Raw genomic sequence first — 22,101 nt, forward strand, 5'->3', positions numbered from 1 at the left:
ACAAATCTCCCCTAAACGATGCTGCCTGCACTGGCTCCCTATTGACTAGAGTTGAGTTAAACGTGGTACTGACTCTTTTCAAAACACTGCATGGTGCTGGCCCCAACTGAGAGAGTGAGAGAGAGAGAGAGAGCTCCAGTCCCTCCATGACAGTGACTCGGCCTGGTGGCTTTGTTCCACAAGAAAAACCAATCTGTTGACAAGGAAGGAAAGGCTTGTCTCTGCAGGAGACTCAGTTGTCACAGCTGTGGAGCCACAACGGTGGAACTCACTGCCCAATGTAGAATCATAGAATCATAGACTTTAAGGTCAGAAGGGACCATTATGATCGTATAGTCTAACCTCCTGCACAACGCAGGCCACAGAATCTCACCCACCCACTCTGTAACAAACCCCTAACCTATGTCTGAGCTATTGAAGTCCTCAACTCGTGGTTTAAAGACTTCAAGGTGCAGAGAATCCTCCAGCAACTGACCTGTGCGCCACGCTGCAGAGGAAGGCGAAAAACCCCCAGGGCCTCTGCCAATCTGCCCTGGAGGAAAATTCCTTCCCAACCCCAAATATGGTGATCAGCTAAACCCTGAGCATGTGGGCAAGACTCACCAGCCAGACACCCAGGAAAGAATTTGCTGTAGTAACTCAGATCCCACCCCATCTAACATCCCATCACAGGTCATTGGGCATATGTACCGCTAATAGACAAAGATCAATTAATTGCCAAAATTAGGCTATCCCATCATATCATCCCCTCCATAAACTTATCAAGCTTAGTCTTGAAGCCAGATATGTCTTTTGCCCCCACTGCTTTCCTTGGAAGGCTGTTCCAGAACTTCACTCCTCTGATGGTTAGAAACCTTCGTCTAATTTCAAGTCTAAACTTCCTGATGGCCAGTTTATATCCATTTGTTCTTGTGTCCACATTGGTACTGAGCTTAAATAATTCTTCTCCCTCCCTGGTATTTATCCCGCTGAATTCATCCTTCTTAAACATGGGAGACCAGAACTGCACACAATATTCCAGATGAGGTCTCACCAGTGCCTTGTATAACGGTACTAACACCTCCTTATCTCTACTGGAAATACTTTGCCTGATGCATCCCAAGACTGCATTAGCTTTTTTCATGGCCATATCACATTGGCGGCTCATAGTCATCCTGTGATCAACCACTACTCCAAGGTCCTCTCCTCCTCTGTTACTACCAAGTGATGCGTCCCCAGTTTATAACAAAAATTCTTGTTATTAATCCCTAAATGTATAATCTTGCACTTTTCACTATAAAATTTCATCCTATTACTATTACTTCAGTTTATAAGGTCATCCACATCTTCCTGTATGATATCCAGGTCCTTCTCTGTATTGGCAATACTTCCCAGCTTTGTTTCATCCACAAACTTTATTAGCACATTCCCGCTTTTTGTGCCAAGGTCAGTAATAAAAAGATTAAATAAGATTGGTCCCTCCACTAGTAACCTCCTTCCAGCCTGACAGTTCACCTTTCAGTGTGACCCGTTGTAGTCTCCCCTTTAACCAGTTCCTTATCCACCTTTCAATTTTCATATTGATCCCCATCTTTTCTAATTTAGCTAATAATTCCCCATGTGGAACCATATCAAATGCCTTACTGAAACTGAGGTAAATTATATCCACTGCATTTCCTTTGTCTAAAAAATCTGTTACCTTCTCAAAGAAGGAGATCAGGTTGGTTTGGCACGATCTACCTTTTGTAAAACCATGTTGTATTTTGTCCCAATTACCATTGACCTCAATGTCCTTAACTACTTTCTCCTTCAAAATTTTTTCCAAGACCTTGCATACTACAGATGTCAAACTAACAGGCCTGGAGTTACCCATATCACTTTTTTCCCCCTTTCTTAAAAATAGGAACTGTGTTAGCAATTCTCCAGTCATACGGTACAACCCCTGAGTTTACAGATTCATTATAATTTTTTGCTAATGGGTTTGCAATTTCATGTGCCAGTTCTTTTAATATTCTCGGATGAAGATTATCTGGGCCCCCTGATTTAGTCCCATTAAGCTGTTCGAGTTTGGCTTCTACCTTGGATGTGGTAATATCTACCTCCATATCCTCATTTCCATTTGTTGTCCTATCATTATCCCTAAGCTCCTCATTAGCCTCATTAAAGACAGAGGCAAAGTATTTGTTTAGATGTTGGGCCATGCCTAAATTATCCTTATCCTCCACTCCATCCTCACTTCTTCTCTCTTTGTTTTCTTCTTATTTATATGGCTATAGAACCTTTTACTATTGGTTTTAATTCCCTTTGCAAGGTCCAACTCTACATGGCTTTTGGCCTTTCTCACTTTATCCCTACATGTTCTGACCTCAATAAGGTAGCTTTCCTTGCTGATCCCCTCCCATCTTCCACTCCTTGTAGGCTTTCTGTTTTTTCTTAATCACCTCTCTGAGATGCTTCGTCATCCAGCTTGGTCTACAACTCCTGCCTTTGAGTTTTTCCTCCTTTCTTGGGATGCAGGCTTCTGATCGTTTCTGCAACCTTGACTTGAAATAATTCCAGGCTTCCTCTGCCTTTAGATCCACAAGGTCTTCAATCCAATCCACTTCCCTAGCTAATTTCCTTAATTTTTTAGTTAGCTCTTTTGAAATCAAAAACCCTAGTCACAGGTCTATTTTTGTTTATCCTTCCATTTAGTTTGAACTGAATTAGCTCATGATCGCTCGAACCAATGTTGTTCCCTACAACCATTTCTTCTATGAGGTCCTCACTACTCACCAAAACCAAATCTAAAATGGCATCCCCTCTTGTTGGTTCAGCAACTACTTGGTGAAGGAATCCATCAGCTATTGCATCCAGGAAAATCTGAGCCCTATTATTATTACTAGCACTTGTCCTCCAGTCTATATCTGGGAAGTTAAAGTCTCCCATGATCACACAATTTTGATTAGTATTTACTTCATTAAAAACATTAAAGAGGTCTCTATCCATATAGATGTAATAAGAATGGAACCCCCTGCCCCCCCCCCACACACACTGCCTCAAAACTAAATACAAACCCTACATCTCTGACTGAGTTTTCCCACAAGAACCAGCTCTCACCAGCACTGTCATGTTATACATGTTCTTTTAAAATAACCCCAGTGATAACCATGCTCTTTCCTGCTGGAGGGGAGATGTCTTGTGGAAGGCACTGGGACACCATGGTGTTGGATGACCTTACAATAATCTAAGTCTTCAGCATAAATTTGACTGTCAAAGCCACATTTTGAATGAAATTTCCCAGTGTCAATGTGTAGGTGGAGAAAAGGAGGGGCCAAGGGTGGAGCCCTGTGGGGTGCCAATGAAAGGTGAAGGGGGATGGGAGGATGCAGCACATGAAATGCTGACGAGAGAGGTAGGAGGAGAAGCAGGAGATAACAGATTCCTGAAAGTTGAGGGAAGAAGCGGTTTCAAGAGGAGGAGAGTAAGCAAAGGTGTTAAAGGCAGTGGAGAGGTTGAGGAGAGGGAGGACCGAATACAAAACCTGAACTTTGACAAGGGTGAGGTTAATAAAAACTAAGATGGAAGCTTCAGTGGTGAGGAAGCCAGATTGAAGAGGGTGACAAAAGACAGGGATTTGGCCTGCTCTCCTTTTACCCACCATCTGCCTCAGTGACACCATCGACCATCCCATCCTATCTTCTGATCTACCTTGTCCCTAATACCCTTCCATTCCTCATGTTTCCCCCCCCAAACTCTGGTCCATTTCCTTGGCAACATATGTGTGATTTATTTGCCCCCATGATAAAAAATCCTTCCCGTGACCCCACTTGTCTCTCCAATTATCACCCTGTCTCCCCGAGTCTTCTACAACTGCTGTTTAAGAAAGACCTGATTATTAGAGCTGGGCAGATAATAATGAATAATTCATTCAATGAATGTTGCCTTTTTCACAAATTATCCAAACAATTTCATTTTTTTTAAATATTAATTTTTCTAAATTATTCATTTTGATTGGACACACAGGTCATAGATATTTCGGTTCTGTGAATCAATGAACATAACTATGAGAACCAGATTTCTGTACGAATGCTCAGGATTACAAATACAAATTTTGCTTTCATATGAATATTCTGTAATAGTGACTTAAACATGTTGCTTCAACAACATTCCTGTTTGCAAATTCCCTTTGCTAGAATATTTGGAAAGCACACAATAAAGATGTGTGAACACAGTGGAAGTAAATTCACTTTAAAATTCATCTGAATATTCTTGAATTTTAATTGTTTAATTATTCAGCACTATTTCTTATACAGATGCTGCTTTAAAATTAACCTGCCATTTTACACTTTCTGCTGTCAGGAACCAATAAGCTCCTGTCATAAATATAAAGGGAAGGGTAACACCCTTTATGTATGCAGTAATATAAAATCACTCTTGGTCAGAAGTACAGAATCCCCTTATCTGTAAGGGGTTAATCAGTTCAATTAACCTAGTTGGCACCTGACCAGAAGGACCAATGGGGAAGAGAAGATACTTTCAAATCTGGGGGAGGGGGAAGGCTTTGTTTTGTGCTCTGTGTGTTGTTCTCTCAGAGACAAAGAAAGAGACCAAGTAAGTAATCCAGCTCCTACGGAATAATACATCTAAAACTACAGAAATAATAAGTAATAGCAAGGAAATGTGTTAGATTATCTTTTGTTTTAGCTTGTGAATTTTCCCTAGGCTAAGAGGGAGGTTTATTCCTGTTTTTTTTGTAACTTTAAAGTTTTGCCTAGAGGGGAATCCTCTGTGTTTTGAATCTGATTGCTCTGTAAAATTATCTTCCATCCTGATTTTACAGAGGTGCTTCTTTTACTTTTTCTTTATAATAAAGTTCTGCTTTTAAGATCCTGATTGGTTTTTAGTATCCTAAAAACCCAAGGGGCTGGTCTGTGCTCACCTTGTTAATTCTCAAGCCTCCCCAGGAAAGGGGGTGAAGGGGCTTGGGGGGATATTTTGGGGAAACAGGAACGCCAAGCGGTCCTTTTCCTAAATCTTTGTCTAACTCACTTAATGGTGGCAGTGATACTGTTCCAAGGACAAAGAAGAATTTGTGCCTTGGGGAACTTTTTAACCTAGGCTGGTAGAGATAAGCTTAGGGGGTCTTTCATGCGGTCTGTCACCCTAGAGTTCAGAGTGGGGAGGGAACCCTGACAGCTCCATTTCTGGTTACTAATAGGGATGTAATTTCACAAAATGTAACCCCAATTATATAATATTGAATAACAGTTGTCATACTTAAAATGTTACACAAATACTCATATTTGGGTTTTAGCTTTGTGGGCAAATTAAAGACAACATTCCTAGTTAAATAAACATGATAATTTCTATTGTATCTCCAGAAATGATACAGCAGTTACTGCCTAACACATAAGCATAAAACCTCTGAAGGTATTCCCATTTGTGTGAGTAGTTAGAACTGGATTTGAATATTCAAAGAATCAGAGTACCCCAAGTTCATAAAATGAATGGGTTAACCTTAGTAGCACATATTCTATTTGACTCCATGTACTTAAAAAGTACTAGATGCAGTTTTGAATTGGGGGATTTACAATTAACTGTAACTGCGGAATAAGCTATATGCAGTGTATGATCACACTGTCCAAGAGGCTATTTCAATGTTCAGGAAATAGAATTAAAATCTGTCTTCAGAGAACAATATAGAAAATTTCTATTTTCTCCTTTTTAAGGAAACAACGTCAGGGTAAGCCAAAACATTCGCCTATTTACCTACTCTGTCAAGCACTGAAGGATCCAAACTGTAAATTAAAGAAACTAGAGTAAGTAACTATTCTTTCCTTTTTAAATCCCCTTATTACTGCTGCTATCCCAGAAATTCTACAGCAGTGCAGCTCTTCACCATGGTTGGTATAGCGACCACATAGAATTGTGTAACTTCTGAGGATTGTGTTTAAATTTGCAGTTAATACATGTGGGGTTAGCTTAGTCAGCCTACTGCTGCAATGACAGTTAACCCAATTACCTTACCCACAGATGAGCCTGAGAGACAGAGGTAAGCAGTGTGGCCAGGGGAAATTTTTGAGATCAAGAAAGACTCAGGAAGTAGGAGAGAGAAGCTAAGGTATTTTAATCTTAGATATTTCTAAGGTGCCTGTCACTAGAGCTGGGTGAAATTTACATGGTGAATAGTTGATTTGGCAAATAATGCAGTTTCGGGTCAACTGAAACTGTTCACAAATTCAGGTCATATCTGATGAATAGTTTCGACTGAATAAAAATGGGGGGAAGTTTCCAAAAAAGTCAAAATATTTAGTTTAGACATTTTTGAAACAAAATTTCAAAGTTTGTGTCAAAATGATGTTTTCTTAGGAAAAATTAGCTCAGTTTAATTTTTAAAAAAATAGAGTTAAACAAAAACAAAAAACCTGAAAACTAATAATTTTGTTTAGGGTAGCATAAAACATTTCATTAGAGCCCAAACTAATTTTTTTACATTTTTTTTCATTTTATCGGGAAAAATTGACTTTACTGTTTCAGGTGAACCCAGATAAAATATTTCTTTCATATTATTGAGCTCAGGCACTGAACCAAATAATAAATTATTCGCCCAGTCCTACCTGTCACCAGGGTATCTAAGTCCTGAACATATCTATTTATTTAACATTTATGTATCATATTGGATTTCATTTCTCCCTGACTCACAGGTATGGTTTTTTGGGAGGGGATTGATTTCTTTCTTTCTCTCTCTGCTCCACCCCTCAACTCTCTCCCTGCTTCTTTCTCTCTCCTCTTACTATACCATCTCCATCTCATGTTATTACTTATTCCTGCCTTGAGTCCAGGGGACTGGACTAAATGACCTATTGAGGTCCCTTCCAGCCCTACACTCCGTGATTCTGTGCTGATCCTGGAGTTGTTCCTGGGAAAGTCTTTAGCAAAGAGGTGATCTTGCATTTAGCCCTGAATGTGGCTAGACCAGGACTCAATCTGATCCCCTCTGACTAGGAGTTCTACAGCAGGGCTCTAGCTGTTTAGAATTCTCTGCTCCAATGCCCAAGAGTCTGAGCCTGGGCTCCTCTAGTTGGATTGTCCCTGTGGAGCACAGCTGTTCTGCAGGGTGCTGGTGAATAAGTGGTTTGAGACTACGTCTGTGCTAGAGAACTTTGACCTTACCAGCAGCTCTTCCTAACACACCTGTAACACTGCACAGCCACGTACTCACACACTTACAGCGATGCACAAGAGATCACATCACCTTTGGATTTTAATCAAATGCAATGACATATTGTCGACTACCATGTCCCTCTGCACTGATTCAGCACAAGCATTGGCAGAGCAGCTGCAGTGGGGCAATAAATATTCCTAGTGCAATCTGACAATGCCCCGGACAGCTCTGACAGCTCAGAGTACTGGCGTCATCGTGACAAGCTGCTCACTGAAGCTAAGCAGGAGATTTCATAATGTGGATGAATTAACAAAAGGTGATGCAAAATTAGCAACAGAAAATTGTTTCCAAGTTCCAGCTAGTTCTGCTACTTGTACCCCTGCTGCATGCCAGCCCCAGAGCATGTGAAGGGAGACTGGCCGGAGATTGGCCGGTCTTTGCTCTGTCTGGCCCCAAACATTTCCCCCTCCCTCCCCTCCCCCCAGGTTAACAATGCCAAAAATACACTGTGGCAACATCTGAATTTCAACTTTAAAACAGAAATCTTGGTTTTATTTGGTCCCTTGAGGATTCTTCTGAAAATCATAAAAGGGAAAAGCAGCAGCTAGTGAACATTGTCCTGGTGCGTGTGCACGTACATTTGCACACATTGCATGGTGTGTTCACTGCCTCAGCAGCAACTTCCATACTGGTGAGATCTGCAAATACGAACACAGAGCAGGATAATGAACTAATGAATTAACAGCCAGACTAGGGTGACCAGATGTCCTGATTTTATAGGGATAGTCCCGATTTTGGGGGCTTTTTCTTATATAGCCACCTATTACCCCCTCACCCTCGTCCCGATTTTTTACACTTGCTATCTGGTCACCTTAAGCCAGACAAGCGCTACCCTCTGCACTCCCACACCTCCAAGTAACTCCATTTACTTTCCCATGGTTCTCATTGCTCCCATCCTCCCCCGGGAAGCTGCACATGCCCCAGGGACTCTACAACAGGAAGTGGGGAAGAACTCTGAAGTCTCTGGACTGCATGGAGGAGGGGCCCTGAGTGATATTCTTCCTCTGAGCTCAGAGCACGGTCATCTCAAGCTCCCAAAGAGCTATCTGCAAAGGAATGGATAGTTCAGCTCCAAAACAAACCACAAAACGAGAACTGAAAACATAACAAAACAATCAAAATGACTGAACAAATGACTAAAACCAAGGCCCTCACGAGCACAGACACCCATAGCTGCTGGTGCTCTTCATGATACATCTTGGCCCTGCAGGCCCACAAGCAGCATGGCAGAGGGCGGTGGGAGCTGCTGACCCCACCACAGCATCTGCAAGTGAGAGGATGTTCCATTCACAACGCATGTGCAGATTTTTGGGCAGGACAGAACCATTTAAAGGAGGCGATGCAGGAAACTAAACATATGAAGTGAGAACATACACTGTAAGCCATAGATCTTATGCTCCTGGTTCAGGAAGCTGTGTTAAGAAGTGTGGGTGAGATGCAACAAGCCACAGGCCTGCAGCGTGCTGTTTTTGGACATAATGCACCAGAGTGATATGCTCACTTTGGCCTTTGTAGCTTAAGGAGTGATCTGCTGCCAGCTGAATGGGATGCCTATACCATCCCGAGAGAGAGTGAGTTGTGGCAGTCCAACAGAAAGGTGACAAAGCCATGGACAACAGTGGCTAAGGACTAGGGAATAGAAGTGCAGAAAAGAATTAAATGAAATATCATTTTGCTGTTTCCAGGCCCCAATGGCCTAATGTAATTCCATGTTGGGGGGGGGGGGGAAAGGTGGTCTCCAAAAGGGAGAAAGCTATAAATCCACTGTAGAAATTCATAGACTCATAGATTGTAAGGCCAGATGGGACCATTACATCATCTAGTCTGACCTCATGTATAACACAGACCATTAAATTTCATCCAGTTACCCCTGCACTGAGCCCAGTAACTTGGGTTTAACTAAAGCATCTTCCAAAAAGGCATCCAGTCTTGATCTGAAGACATCAAGAGATGGAGAATCTACCACTCCCCTTGGTAGCTTTGTTCCAATGGTTAACCGCCCTCACTGTTAGAAATTTGCGCCTCATTTCTAATTTGAATGTGTCTGGTTTTAATTGCCCGCCACTGGTTCTTGTTATGCCTGTCTCTGCTAGACTAAAGAGCCCTGTAGCACCTGTTGCCCAAGTAGAGCTGGGAGATGATTGCTGGCTCCAGGCTATTGAGCTGGCTCCAGGACACCTTCATTACTAGCCATGACAGCCCTACCCAGTTGTTTAGGTGAAAGGGTGTCAGAAAGCTGGCGGTGTGTCTTTTCTTTTACTGTTTGACATTTCTCTACCCCAGTTACAAACAGGGCCGGCTCCAGGCACCAGCCCACCAAGCTTGTGCTTGGGGCGGCACCTGGAGGGGGGCGGCGCGGCGCGGCGCTCCGGCCGCCAGGGAGAGCGGGGCCACAGCCGGGCTCACCGCCCTGCCCCCTGCGCTCTGGCCGCCGGGGGGAGAGCCGAGCCCCCGCCGGGGCTCGCCGCCCTCCCCCCGGGGCTCCGGCCGCCTTCCCTCCCCGCCCCCCCCGCAGGGGGGGGGGCGGCGGCGGCCGGAGGCTTTTGTGCCTGGGGCGGCAAAAAAGCCAGAGCCGGCCCCTGGTTACAAAAAGAAATTGCTATTGTTTGAACCGTATACAGTTCTTCCCCATAACATACCTTCCTCCTCCCTCCCTCATCACCCTCCTCTCCTGCATTCCCCATGCCCATAAAACCACATGGCCCTGTGATGAGGTATACAACTCATACACCAGCCAAGAAGGAGCTGTCAACTTGTAGGTTCAATCAGCCCCACCTTGCTATACCAGGAGTAGGTGTCAGGCCTAGAGTGAGGGGCTAAAAGGAGAGTACCAAGCTGAGTGGGTGGCTGGCTGGGAAAGGGAGTAGCTCGCTGGCTCTCACTCAGTGAGAGAAACCTGTCTGGAGCCAGAAAGCTGGCTCAGGCTGCTGCAGGTCAGGGCCTCCTTGAGGCAAGGGCAGCCTGAAACAGGGAGCCCAGGTGTGGGTTAACTAGAAAAAAAACAGAGCAAATAGAAGGGCTTGGTCCAGCCACAGGCTGGGATGGACAACTCACCCTTTTGGTTTTGTGTTATGTGTGTTGGAACTTGGCTAGCCTGGAAGAGGCAGAACTTTGGTGTGACTTAACTGGAAGGTTAAGTCACCACAGACTGGGTCACAATGGAGGTAGTGGCTGACCACTGAAGATCCTGAAGGGAAACTGAAGCAGGGTGAATTGTACCATGGTGGACCACAAGGGGTTGCTGCGAAGGCTGACCCGGCCACAGGCCCTTATTCACCAAACTCCATATGGCTCTGAATTCCCACCAACCCTCTGCAACTCCAGAGTGGCCTTAGTTCCCCTCAGCCTTCCTCAAACCGCAGTTGACACGGATTTCACTTAATCTCCTCTTCAGCCTGTTGTCCTACTGCTCTCCAGCCTCGTGGCCCCACACCTCATCCAGCTCCCCAGTGGCCCCCATGGCTCCTTCTCTCCCACCCCCTTGGAATTTTGGGGGAGGGTGGTGAGCTTTCCCCTCCCCTCCGTTTTCTTGTGAGGGCAGCCAGCTGGCCCAACCCCCATCCGTGTTTTACAGGGCCTGACACGTGGGTCCATTGTGCTCCAGTCCTCTGGGGTCAAGTACCAGGGATCTTCCTTCAGGGAAGTGCTGCTGCCCTTACCCAACTTTTCATCGTCCACTGACAAAAATGAGGTTGCTTGATGGGCTCCATCTCTGCTTTTTATAAGCAAAGCTGGTGGGGTGGCGGGGGGGGGAACTTAATCCCCAACCGTGTTTTCCAGGATCTCTGGTTGTTCTCAGGGTCTAGACAGTTTGGGTTTGCACATTTCTCTGATTTCCAATCCTCGTTCAACTGACTTTAAAGTAGATCCTGAACTTGTAATTTCCAGGCTTAGGGATGACAGTTTAGGATTTGTTTAAAAAAAAAACCCAGCATTTTTTAATCTCTTTCTACAAGGCTGGGGGGCAGGTCACAGTAACTTCAATGTCAGCATGACAAAGCCTTCTGTCTGAGAACTGTTTACGTGTTGGCTGTGAAGGAAGAGTTTGCTACACAATGGAAGCCCAAATACTGAAACCTCAAACTTTGCCAACAACAGCACATGTACTTGGAAGGAGTTTCCGACTGAGGTATAGAATTGGGTGTTCCTCCTCCCCGACCATCTGTGATAGAACGGCCCCCAACCCTACTTCCGATGCATCCGTCTGCAGGATAAACTCCTTGGTGAAATCAGGGGCTATCAGTACGGGGTTACTGCAGAGGGCAGTCCGTAGGTCTGTGAATGCTTCCTCTGCTGCGTCAGACCATCTCACCAGATCAGGTCCACGGGCTTTCACTAGGTCTGTCAGGGGGCTTGCCCTTGTGGCAAAGTGGGGGATAAAGCGTCGGTAATACCCCACCACACCTAGGAACGCCCGGACTTGTTTCTTGCGACTTGGTCGGGGCCAATTTTGGATGGCCTCTAACTTGTTCACTTGGGGTTTTACCAGACCTTTACCCACAATGTAGCCAAGATATTTGGCCTCTGTAAACCCTACAGCGCACTTGGCAAGGTTTGCTGTAAGGCCAGCTCGCCTGAAGGTATCGAGGACTGCCTCCACCTTCTCCAGGTGGGTTTCCCAGTCTGGGGTATGAATGACCACATCGTCCAAGTAGGCAGCAGCATAACTGTTATGCGGGCGTAATAGCTTGTCCATGAGGCGCTGGAAGGTAGCTGGGGCCCCATGTAGTCCAAAAGGGAGGACAGTATATTGAAAAAGACCCTCTGGTGTAGAGAACGCAGTCTTTTCCTTTGCGTCTTCTGCAAGGGGAATCTGCCAGTACCCCTTTGTCAAGTCTAGGGTAGTCAAGTACTGGGCATTACCCAGACGGCCCACTAGCTCATCTATGCGAGGTATGGGGTACGCGTCGAACTGGGATACTTCGTTTAGTCGCCGGAAGTCGTTGCAAAATCTTGTGGTGCCATCAGGTTTGGGCACCAGCACGATTGGGCTGGACCACTGACTGTGGGATTCTTCGATGATCCCCAACTCCAGCATTTTTTTTACTTCTGCTTTTATGTCCTCCCTTTTTGCCGCTGGCACCTGATAGGGCCTCATCGTTACTCTGGCCCCAGGGTTCGTGACGATGTGGTGATATGTCTCGGTTGTTCGATCCAGTTTTGTCGAGAACACATCTTGGTTCCGGAAGATCATCTCAGACACCTCATTCTTCTGGTCTGGTGTTAAATCGGGAGACACTCTCACCTGTTTGGAAGGCTTGTTTTCCTGGGTTAGGTCTTTTTGGACCGTTGTGCATGCCTCTTGTGTATGCCAGGGTTTCAGAAGGTTAACGTGATAAATCTATTCTTGTTTTCTGCGTCCTGGCTGCCGCACCTTGTAGGTTACTTCCCCCATGGGTTCAACCACCTCATAGGGCCCCTGCCATTGGGCCAGAAGCTTGCTTTCTGCCGTGGGTACCAACACCATAACCCGATCCCCTGGTTGGAACTGTCGCACTTTTGCCTGGCGATTGTAATGGGTTTGCTGGGCCTCCTGTGCCTTCTCCAAATGTTCCTGTACAATAGGGGTAACCCGGGCTATCCGGTCTCTCATCTGCATTACATGCTCTATTATATTTCTCCCCTCATTGGGTTCCTCTTCCCAGATCTCTTTGGCGATATCTAGTATGCCATGGGGGTGACGCCCGTATAATAACTCAAAGGCGGAAAACCCAGTTGAGGCCTGAGGTACCTCCCGGATAGCGAACATAAGGTAGGGTAATAGGGTGTCCCAATCCTTCCCGTCCCAACTTACCACCTTCCTTATCATAGCCTTGAGGGTTTGGTTAAACCTTTCTACCAACCCATCAGTCTGCGGATGATAGACCGAAGTTCTCAGGGTATGTATATGGAGCAGCATACAGAGGTCCTTCATTAGCTTCGACATAAATGGGGTTCCTTGGTCGGTTAATATCTCTTTCAGTAGCCCCATTCGGGCAAAGATCCCCACCAGCTCTTTAGCTATAGTTTTAGAGGCCGTGTTCCGCAGGGGGATGGCTTCTGGGTAGCAAGTAGCATAGTCCAAAACAACAAGTATATATTGGTGGCCCCGAGCCGTCTTCTCCAGGGATCCCACTAGGTCCATGGCTATTTGCTTGAAGGGGACCTCTATGATGGGAAGGGGTACTAAAGGTGCCCTCAAGTGGGGATGGGGACTGTGCAGCTGACACTCCGGGCAGGAGGCACAGTACCTCCGCACTTCTTCATGTACTCCGGGCCAGAAGAACCGTCGTAGGACTCATGCCAGGGTCTTCTCCACCCCCAAATGCCCCCCAAAAAGATGACTATGAGCAAGACTTAATACAGCGTTCTGGTGTTTTTGAGGTACTAGGATCTGCTGTACCTTCTGCCCCTGTACTGGTGCAACCCGGTATAAGAGATCCTTCTTCATTATAAAGTAGGGTCCTGGTCCCTGGGTTTTCCCTTCCACGGGGACCCCATCTATTTCAGTCACCTCCTTCCTAATGTTGTCATACCTTGGGTCTTCTGCCTGGTCCCATCCAAAATTTCCTCTCCCGGGGCTAATCTGCCCAAGATCTAGGGGCCCAGTCTCTGTTGCCTCTACTGGTTCAGAAGCATTAGGGTGGGGGTCAGACTCAGGTGCTTCTCCCTCCTGCGTGGCCTCCTTTTCAGCTGCACGGGTCCGCCTACCTACAAGAGCGACCCTCTGGCTTTGGGTCAGTATTCGGGTTCCCAAGGCCTTAGCTGCCCTTCTTTCCCTTTTTGTCTTTCTACCTTGTCTGGGAGTGGAGAACAAATCTGGGGATATTTCAGAGAAGATTGGGGGTGGACAGTCTGCTGTGGATGCCTCACCAATTTTAGGGTTCCCATCTTTCTCCAATCCCCCTACTGGGAGTAAGTTTCCAAACCCTGGGAAGTCCCTCCCTATGAGCACCGGGTATGGGAGTTTAAGGACTACACCTGCTGCTACCTCAGTACTGTTCCCTTGGATCTCGATTTTTACTGGGATGGTGGGGTAGTAACTAACTGTCCCATGGACACATGTTATCCCCGTACGTTTAGCCTGCAGCAGCTGACTACGCTTCACGAGCTTCCCTGAGATAAGCGTGATAGCACTCCCCGAATCAACCAGTCCCGTGGTCCCTACCCCATTTAGTTTCACTGGTCTGGTATACATATGTGGGGTTAGTGAGACCCCCACAAGGTGGATTAGGGAGCATGGAGCTGCCCAGTTCCCCAGGTTACACTGCATAGGCTCCTCAGCATTGGAACACTGTGCAGCTATGTGTCCCCACTCCCCGCAGGCATAACATCTGTATGGAGCCCTAGGCGTTCCCCGGTCTCTTGGTTTGGGCAGTCTAACATCACGATCCTCTTCTCCCTCAGTGCTCCGACTCTTTGTGGCCTCTGATGGGCCTTCAGCCTCTCTCTTTTTCCACCTGGGCCCTCCTGGTGGCCCAGTCACCCGAACTTTAGGGCTTGGTGCTGCTAATTTAACCCTGGGTGCCTCTTCCTTAGCTGGTCGGGTCAGCTCCCTCGCTGTCCTTCGCCTCTCTACCAGGGCGACAACCTCATCATAGGTGGAGGGTTAGTTCTGGCTTACCCCGGCACGAAGGTCTGGTGGTAGTCCCCTCATGTATCGGTCGATGACCAGAACCGCTAGTATCTCTTCCGGACTCCGGGACTCTGTTTGCAACCACTTTCGTGCGAGATGGATGAGGTCATACAATTGGGACCGCGGGGTTTTGTCTTCCTGGTACCTCCAACCGTGATACTGCTGGGCCCGCACTGCTGTCGTTACCCCAGATCTGGCCAGGATCTCTGCTTTCAGCTTGGGGTAGTCTGCCGCAGCCTCTTCAGGCAGATCATGGTAGGCCTTCTGGGCCTCCCCACACAGGAATGGGGCAAGGATGCCAGACCACTGATCTCGCGGCCAGGCTTCCCGTAGGGCTGTCCTCTCAAAGGCCAGAAGGTATGCCTCTACATCATCCTCCCGTGTCATTTTCTGCAGCCAATGGCTGGCCCGTATGAGCCGCGTCCCATCATGGCCGCGATTCAGCTCTGTAAGGGACTTTACCTGGTTTACCAGTTCCTGCAACATAGCTCGGTCTTGAGCAGCCTGGTCCATCAGCAGGCGATTAGTCTCTTGCTGCAGCCGCACTGCCTCCTGTTGGGCGGCTGCCTGGACACGGGTATCCTCCTGCTGGGCCACCGTAGCTTGTATCAGTCCCCTCACTACGTCATCCATTGTGGTGAAAAAAAATAAACCCTCTCCCTTTTTTTTTTTTTAAATCACCCTCCTTCTTCCGCCGCGCTGTGCGCCCCAAGATCCCACCCCTGACACCAGTGTGACAAAGTTCCTCCTCTATCTTGGTGGGTGCTGCGCTTATTGGCAGATTTTCTTGCCTCAGAGATTCACCATGTGGGTTGGGGAACAGCCCAGAGACCTTCCCCTCTGGAAGAACCCACAGTCCAGGTCAATTGGGAGGTTTGGGGGGAACCCGGGCCCGCCCTCTACTCCGGGTTCCAGCCCAGGGCCCTGTGGACTGCAGCTGTCTATAGTGCCTCCTGTAACAGCTGCATGACAGCTACAACTCCCTGGGCTACTTCCCCATGGCCTCCTCCAAACACCTTCCTTATTCTCACCAGAGGACCTTCCTCCTGGTGTCTGATAATGCTTGTGCTCCTCAGTCCTCCAGCAGCACACCCTCTCACTCTCAGCTCCTTGCGCCTCTTGCTCCCAGCTCCTCACACTCACACCACAAACTGAAGTGAGCTCCTTTTAAAACCCAGCTGCCCTGATTAGCCTGCCTTCATTGATTCTAGCAGCTTCTTCTTAATTGGCTCCAGGTGTCCTAATTAGCCTGCCTGCCTTAACTGGTTCTAGCAGGTTCCTGATTACTCTAGTGCAGACCCTGTTCTGGTCACTCAGGGAACAGAAAACTACTCATCCTGTGAACAGTATATTTGCCCTCTACCAGACTCCTGTACCCCACTGGTCTGGGTCTGTCACACCATGTAGAGTTGGACCTTGCAAAGGGAATTAAAACCAATAGTAAAAGGTTCTATAGCCATATAAATAAGAAGAAAACAAAGAAAGAAGAAGTGGGACCGCTAAACACTGAGGATGGATGGAGGTTAAAGATAATCTAGGCATGGCCCAATATCTAAACAAATACTTTGCCTCAGTCTTTAATGAGGCTAATGAGGAGCTTAGGGATGACAAATGGGAATGAGGATATGGAGGTAGATATTACCACATCCGAGGTAGAAGCCAAACTTGAACAGCTTAATGGGACTTGTCATAACTATAAAGGGAAGGGTAACAGCCCTCCTGTGTACAATACTATAAAATCTCTCCTGGCCAGAGACTCCAAAATCCTTTTACCTGTAAAGGGTTAAGAAGCTCAGGTAACCAGGCTGACACCTGACCCAAAGGACCAATAAGGGGACAAGATACTTTCAAATCTTGGTGGGGGGAAGGCTTTTGTTTGTGCTCTTTGTTTTGGGGGTTGTTCGCTCTTGGGACTAAGAGGGACCAGACATCAATCCATGCTCTCCAAATCTTTCTGAACAAGTCTCTCATATTTCAAACTTGTAAGTACAGTCAGGCAAGGCATGATAGTTTTATCTTTGTTTTCTCAACTTGTAAATGTATCTTTTACTAGAGTGTTTATCTCTGTTTGCTGTAGCTTTGAACTTAAGGCTAGAGGGGGATCCTCTGGGCTCTTTGAATCTGATTACCCTGTAAAATTATTTTCCATCCTGGTTTTACAGAGATGATTTTTACCTTTTTTTCTTTAATTAAAAGCCTTCTTTTTAAGAACCTGATTGATTTTTCCTTGTTTTAAGAACCAAGGGGATTGATCTGGATTCACCAGGAATTGGTGAAAGGTGGGGCGGGGGGAATGATTAATTCCTCCTTGTTTTAAGATCCAAGGGGTTTTTGGATCAGTGTTCACCAGGGAATTGGTGGAAAGTCTCCCAAGGCTACCCAGGGAAGGGAGCTAGCCCTTGGGAGTGGTTGTAGCAGACCAGATCTAAGCTGGTAGTTAAGCTTAGAAGTTTTCATGCAGGCCCCCACATCTGTACCCTAAAGTTCAGAGTGGGGAAGGAGCCTTGACAGGACTAAATTGGGGGGCCCCAGATAATCTTCATCCAATAATATTAAAGGATCCGGCACATGAAATTGCAAGCCCATTAGCAAGAATGTTTAATGAATCTGTAAACTCAGGGTTTGTACCATATGACCGGAGAATTGCTAACATAGTTCCTATTTTTAAGAAAGGGGGAAAAACGTGATCCGGGTAACTACAGGCCTGTTAGTTTGATATCTGTAGTATACAAGGTCTTGGAAAAAAATTTGAAGGAGAAAGTAGTTAAGGACATTGAGGTCAATGGTAATTGGGACAAAATACAACATGATTTTACAAAAGGTAGATTGTGCCAAACCAACCTGATCTCCTTCTTTGAGAAGATTTTTTAGACAAAGGAAACGCAGTGGATCTAATTTACCTTGATTTCAGTAAGGCATTTGATACGGTTCCACATGGGGAATTATTAGATAAATTGGAAAAGATGGGGATCAATATGAAAATTGAAAGGTGGATAAGGAACTGGTTAAAGGGGAGACTACAACAGGTCATACTGAAAGGTGAACTGTCAGGCTGGAAGGAGGTTACTAGTGGAGTTCCTCAGGGATCGGTTTTGGGACCAATCTTATTTAATCTTTTTATTACTGACCTTGGCACAAAAAGTGGGAATGTGCTAATAAAGTCTGCGGATGACACAAAGCTGGGAGTTATAGCAAATACAGAGAGGAACCGGGATATCATACAGGAAGATCTGGATGACCTTGTAAACTGGAGTAATAGTAACAGGATGAAATTTAATAGTGAAAAGTGCAAGGTAATGCATTGAGGGATTAATAACAATAATTTTTGTTATAAACTGGGGATGCATCATTTGGAAGTAACAGAGGAGGAGAAGGACCTTGGAGTAGTGGTTGATCACAGGATGACTATGAGCCGCCAATGTGATATGGCCATGAAAAAAGCTAATGCGGTCTTGGGATGCATCAGGCGAGGTATTTCCAGTAGAGATAAGGAGGTGTTAGTACCGTTATACAAGGCACTGGTGAGACCTCATCTGGAATATTGTGTGCAGTTCTGGTCTCCCATGTTTAAGAAGGATGAATTCAAACCGGAACAGGTACAGAGAAGGGCTAGTAGGATGATCCGAGGAATGGAAAACCTGTCTTATGAAAGGAGACTCAAAGAGCTTGGCTTGTTTAGCCTAACCGAGAGAAGTCTGAGAGGAGATATGATTGCTCTCTATAAATATATCAGAGGGATAAATGCCAGGGAGGGAGAGGAATTATTTAAGCTCAGTACCAATGTGGACACAAGAACAAATGGATATAAACTGGCCATCAGGAAGTTTACACTTTAATTAGACGAAGGTTTCTAACTATTTATTACTATTAGTGGTAAATATGCCCAATGGCCTATGATGGGATGTTAGATGGGGTGGGATCTGAGTTACTACAGAGAATTCTTTCCTGAGTGTCTGGCTGGTGAGTCTTGCCCACATGCTCAGGGTTTAGCTGATCACTATATTTGGGGTTGGGAAGGAATTTTCCTCCAGGGCAGATTGGCAGAGGTCCTGGGGTTTTTTTGCCTTCCTCTGCAGCGTGGGGCACGGGTCACTTGCTGGAGGATTCTCTGCACCTTGAAGTCTTTAAACCACGATTTGAGGACTTCAATAGCTCAGACATAGGTCAGGGGTTTGTTACAGGAGTGGGTGGGTGAGATTCTGTGGCCTGTGTTGTTCAGGAGGTCAGACTAGCCGATCATAATGGTCCCTTCTGACCTTAAAGTCTATGAGTCTATGAGCTAATGTGTCAAATTGGTGTCAAATGAAACAAAGTTTTTTTTTCTAAAATGTTGGTTGGCATTTCCAAGAGCTTTTATTTCCCACAAATAGAACGTCAAGTCCCTGGAGAAAGGCTCCACTCAGATGAGCATGCAGGCATGAGGGAAAAAATTGTCAGGACGGATAGACTAGTAAGTTCAAGACACACTGGGGAGGAATCTCAGAGGAGTCTATACTATCACCTTAGCTTTGTAAAATGTGACACGGTGGACCAGTCACATGAGCCTGAAGATCGCTCACTCTGAGCCAGAATCACTGTTGGTGATTGGAAAATGACTTTCCATGTACGGAAATTAAGCTCAATTAACCGAATGATTCAAAAGGAGGTTTCATCAGCTTTATCCCATGACACCAGGGAATGGAAGTGTTACAACTTGGCCCAGTACCACGCTGTAGGATTGCCAGGCTGTTGCAAGAGGGGACCAATCACTGGGTGACACGTGCTTCTAAGCCAAGTGAGCCTGGGTATGGTCTAGTCCCTGTTTCCAGGTCTGGATCTTTGGGGTCATTCCTCATCCTTCTTGTCTGATGTCCTTCCTTGGAATGTGAGGTGCTGCCTTCCCATTGCCCTAGACCCTGAAATCAGTGTCTGAGATCTCCCAAGTCCCACCTCCAGTCAGACTCTCACCCATAGGCGTGCGCACGGGGTGTGCCGGGTGTGCCCAGGCACACCCTAATGCCCATGGGCCGGATCCGGATCTGGCCCCTCAGGGCTTTGGATCCGGCCCGCGGGATTTGCCCCCCGTGGTGCCGCAGGCCCCGCGCTGCTTTCAGAAGCAGCCATCAGGGCACCATGTCTCTGGGGCCGGGGGGTTGCTCCAGGCACTGCCTCCCAAAGCTCCCATTGGCCGGGAACAGGGAACCGCGGCCAATGGAAGCTTCAGGGGAGGTACCTGACGGCGTGGCAAGGGCAGCGTGCAGAGCCCTGTGCTGCCCCTCCCCTCCCCTGGGGCTGTGCGGGGACGTGGTGAGCGGCACGGCATGGGGCCCTGGCAGGCAGGGAGCGCGCCGCTGCGGATAAGCGGCACTGGGCCGGAGCCCGAACCCCTCCTGCACCCACCCCCTGCCCTGAGCCCCCGGCCTGCACCCTGTAGAGCCGGGCTCCCCTTCCCCAGGTCCGGGCTGGCTGCTTTAACAGCCCCATGTGCTCCCTGGCAGCCTCCCACCCGGCAGCACCAACACAGCCACTTAAGGTGGCCCGTGGGGGTGCTGCCACAGCCCCCCCCCCCCCAAGGCAGCTGCCCCCCTCCAGCGCCCAGGCCCCAAACCCGCCTGCGGCTCCCAGCACTGGTCGCGAGCCCGGGCACCGCCTGGGGGGAGGGGGGGGTCAGGCCACCCCTGAGCCCAGCCCACCTTAAGTGAGGCCCGGGAGCCAGCAGGTCCGGGGCAGGGGGTGAGCCCGGCCCACAGGCCCCCCCCCCCCGTAGGCCGGCTGCGAGCTCAGCTCCCCGGCGCTGTTCGGGGGCTCCGGCCCAGCACCCTCGGCCTTGAGTCCAGCCCTGGGACCAGCCCGGCCCCTCTGCGATCCACCCCGGCTGCCTCTGCCCGGCCTGGCCCCAAGCGCCCAGCCCAGCCCCCTGTGCCCGGCCCCCAGCCTGCCTGCCGGGACAGGGGATCCCAGATCCCCAGCCCCGGGCCTGCCTGCAAACAGCCTACCCTCCTGCACCCCAACTCCCTGTCCTGAGCCCCCTGCCTGCACCTCTCACCCCAACCCCTTGCCCTGAGCCCCCTGCCCCCCAACTCCCTGCCCTGAGCCCCCTGCCTGCACCTTGCACCCCAACCCCCTGCCCCACAACTCCCTGCCCTGAGCCCCCTGCCTGCACCTCGCACCCCAACCCGCTGCCCCACAACTCCCTGCCCTGAGCCCCTGCCTGCACCTTACCCCGCAACCCCCTGTCCTGAGCCCCCTCCTGCCCCCCAACCCCCTGCCCTGAGCCCCCTGCCTGCACCCTGTACCCTCCTGCACCCCAACTCCCTGTCCTGAGTCCCCTGCCACACCTTGCACCCCAATCCCCTGCCCTGAGCCCCCTCCTGCACTCCGCACCCCTCCTGAACCCCAGCTCCCTGCCCTGAGCCCCCTGCAGCACCCCGCACCCCTCCTGCACCCCAACCCCCTTCCCTGAGCCCCCTCATACACCCCACACCCCTCCTCTGCCCCAATCCCTTGCCCTGGGCCCCTTCCTGCACACAGCACCCCTTCCCACACCCCAACCTTTATGATGTTCACCTTTAAAAAAAAATCCCTGGGTGCACACCCTAATGAAATGTGCTGCGCACGCCTATGCTCTCACCCTGCTCCAGCGCTCCACCTGGGTTGTGGGCTCTCTGGGCTTCTAGTTTGTCACCATCAGGGATAATGTGGCAGGAAAGCAAGGAACACAGGCTTGGCAAAGGGACTTATTAATCAGAGGCTTTGTCTTCAAAGTACTCAGGAGTTACAGATCTTTGAAAAACAACAGAAGTCCTGAGATGCTGTCAAGGCTGCTTCCCCACTTTGAACTTTAGGGTACAAATGTGGGGGCCTGCATGAAAACTTCTAAGCTTAACTACCAGCTTAGATCTGGTCCGCTGCCACCATCCCAAAGCTAATTCCCTTCCCTGGGTAGCCTTGAGAGACCTTCACCAATTCCCTGGTGAATACAGATCCAAAACCCTTGGATCTTAAAACAAGGAGAAATTAACCATCCCCCCTCCTTCCTCCCACCAACTCCTGGTGGATCAAGATCCAACCCCCTTGGATCTAAAAACAAGGAAAAATCAATCAGGTTCTTAAAAAGAAGGCTTTTAATGAAAGAAAAAGGTAAAAATCATCTCTGTAAAATCAGTATGGAAAATAACTTTACAGGGTAATCAAACTTAAAGAGCTCAGAGGACCCTCCTCTAGCCTCAGGTTCAAAGTACAGCAAACAAAGGTACACACTCTAGTAAAAGGTACATTTACAAGTTGAGAAAACAAAGGTAAACTAACACGCCTTGCCTGG

At 47.9% G+C, this 22,101-nt stretch overlaps 1 protein-coding gene across 1 annotated transcript in view; it reads left to right on the plus strand.

Annotated features, from left to right (window-relative positions):
- Positions 1 to 22,101, plus strand: part of LOC135877783 (NACHT, LRR and PYD domains-containing protein 3-like) — a 65,260-nt gene that overhangs the window by 9,308 nt on the left and 33,851 nt on the right. Inside the window, exon 3 of the mRNA XM_065403335.1 lies at positions 5,691 to 5,780. Coding sequence (XP_065259407.1) covers positions 5,691 to 5,780 — 90 coding nt within the window. The remainder of the gene's footprint in view (positions 1 to 5,690; positions 5,781 to 22,101) is intronic.

This window comes from Emys orbicularis, chromosome 4 (assembly GCF_028017835.1).
Source record: "Emys orbicularis isolate rEmyOrb1 chromosome 4, rEmyOrb1.hap1, whole genome shotgun sequence".
Lineage (NCBI taxonomy): Eukaryota > Metazoa > Chordata > Testudines > Emydidae > Emys > Emys orbicularis.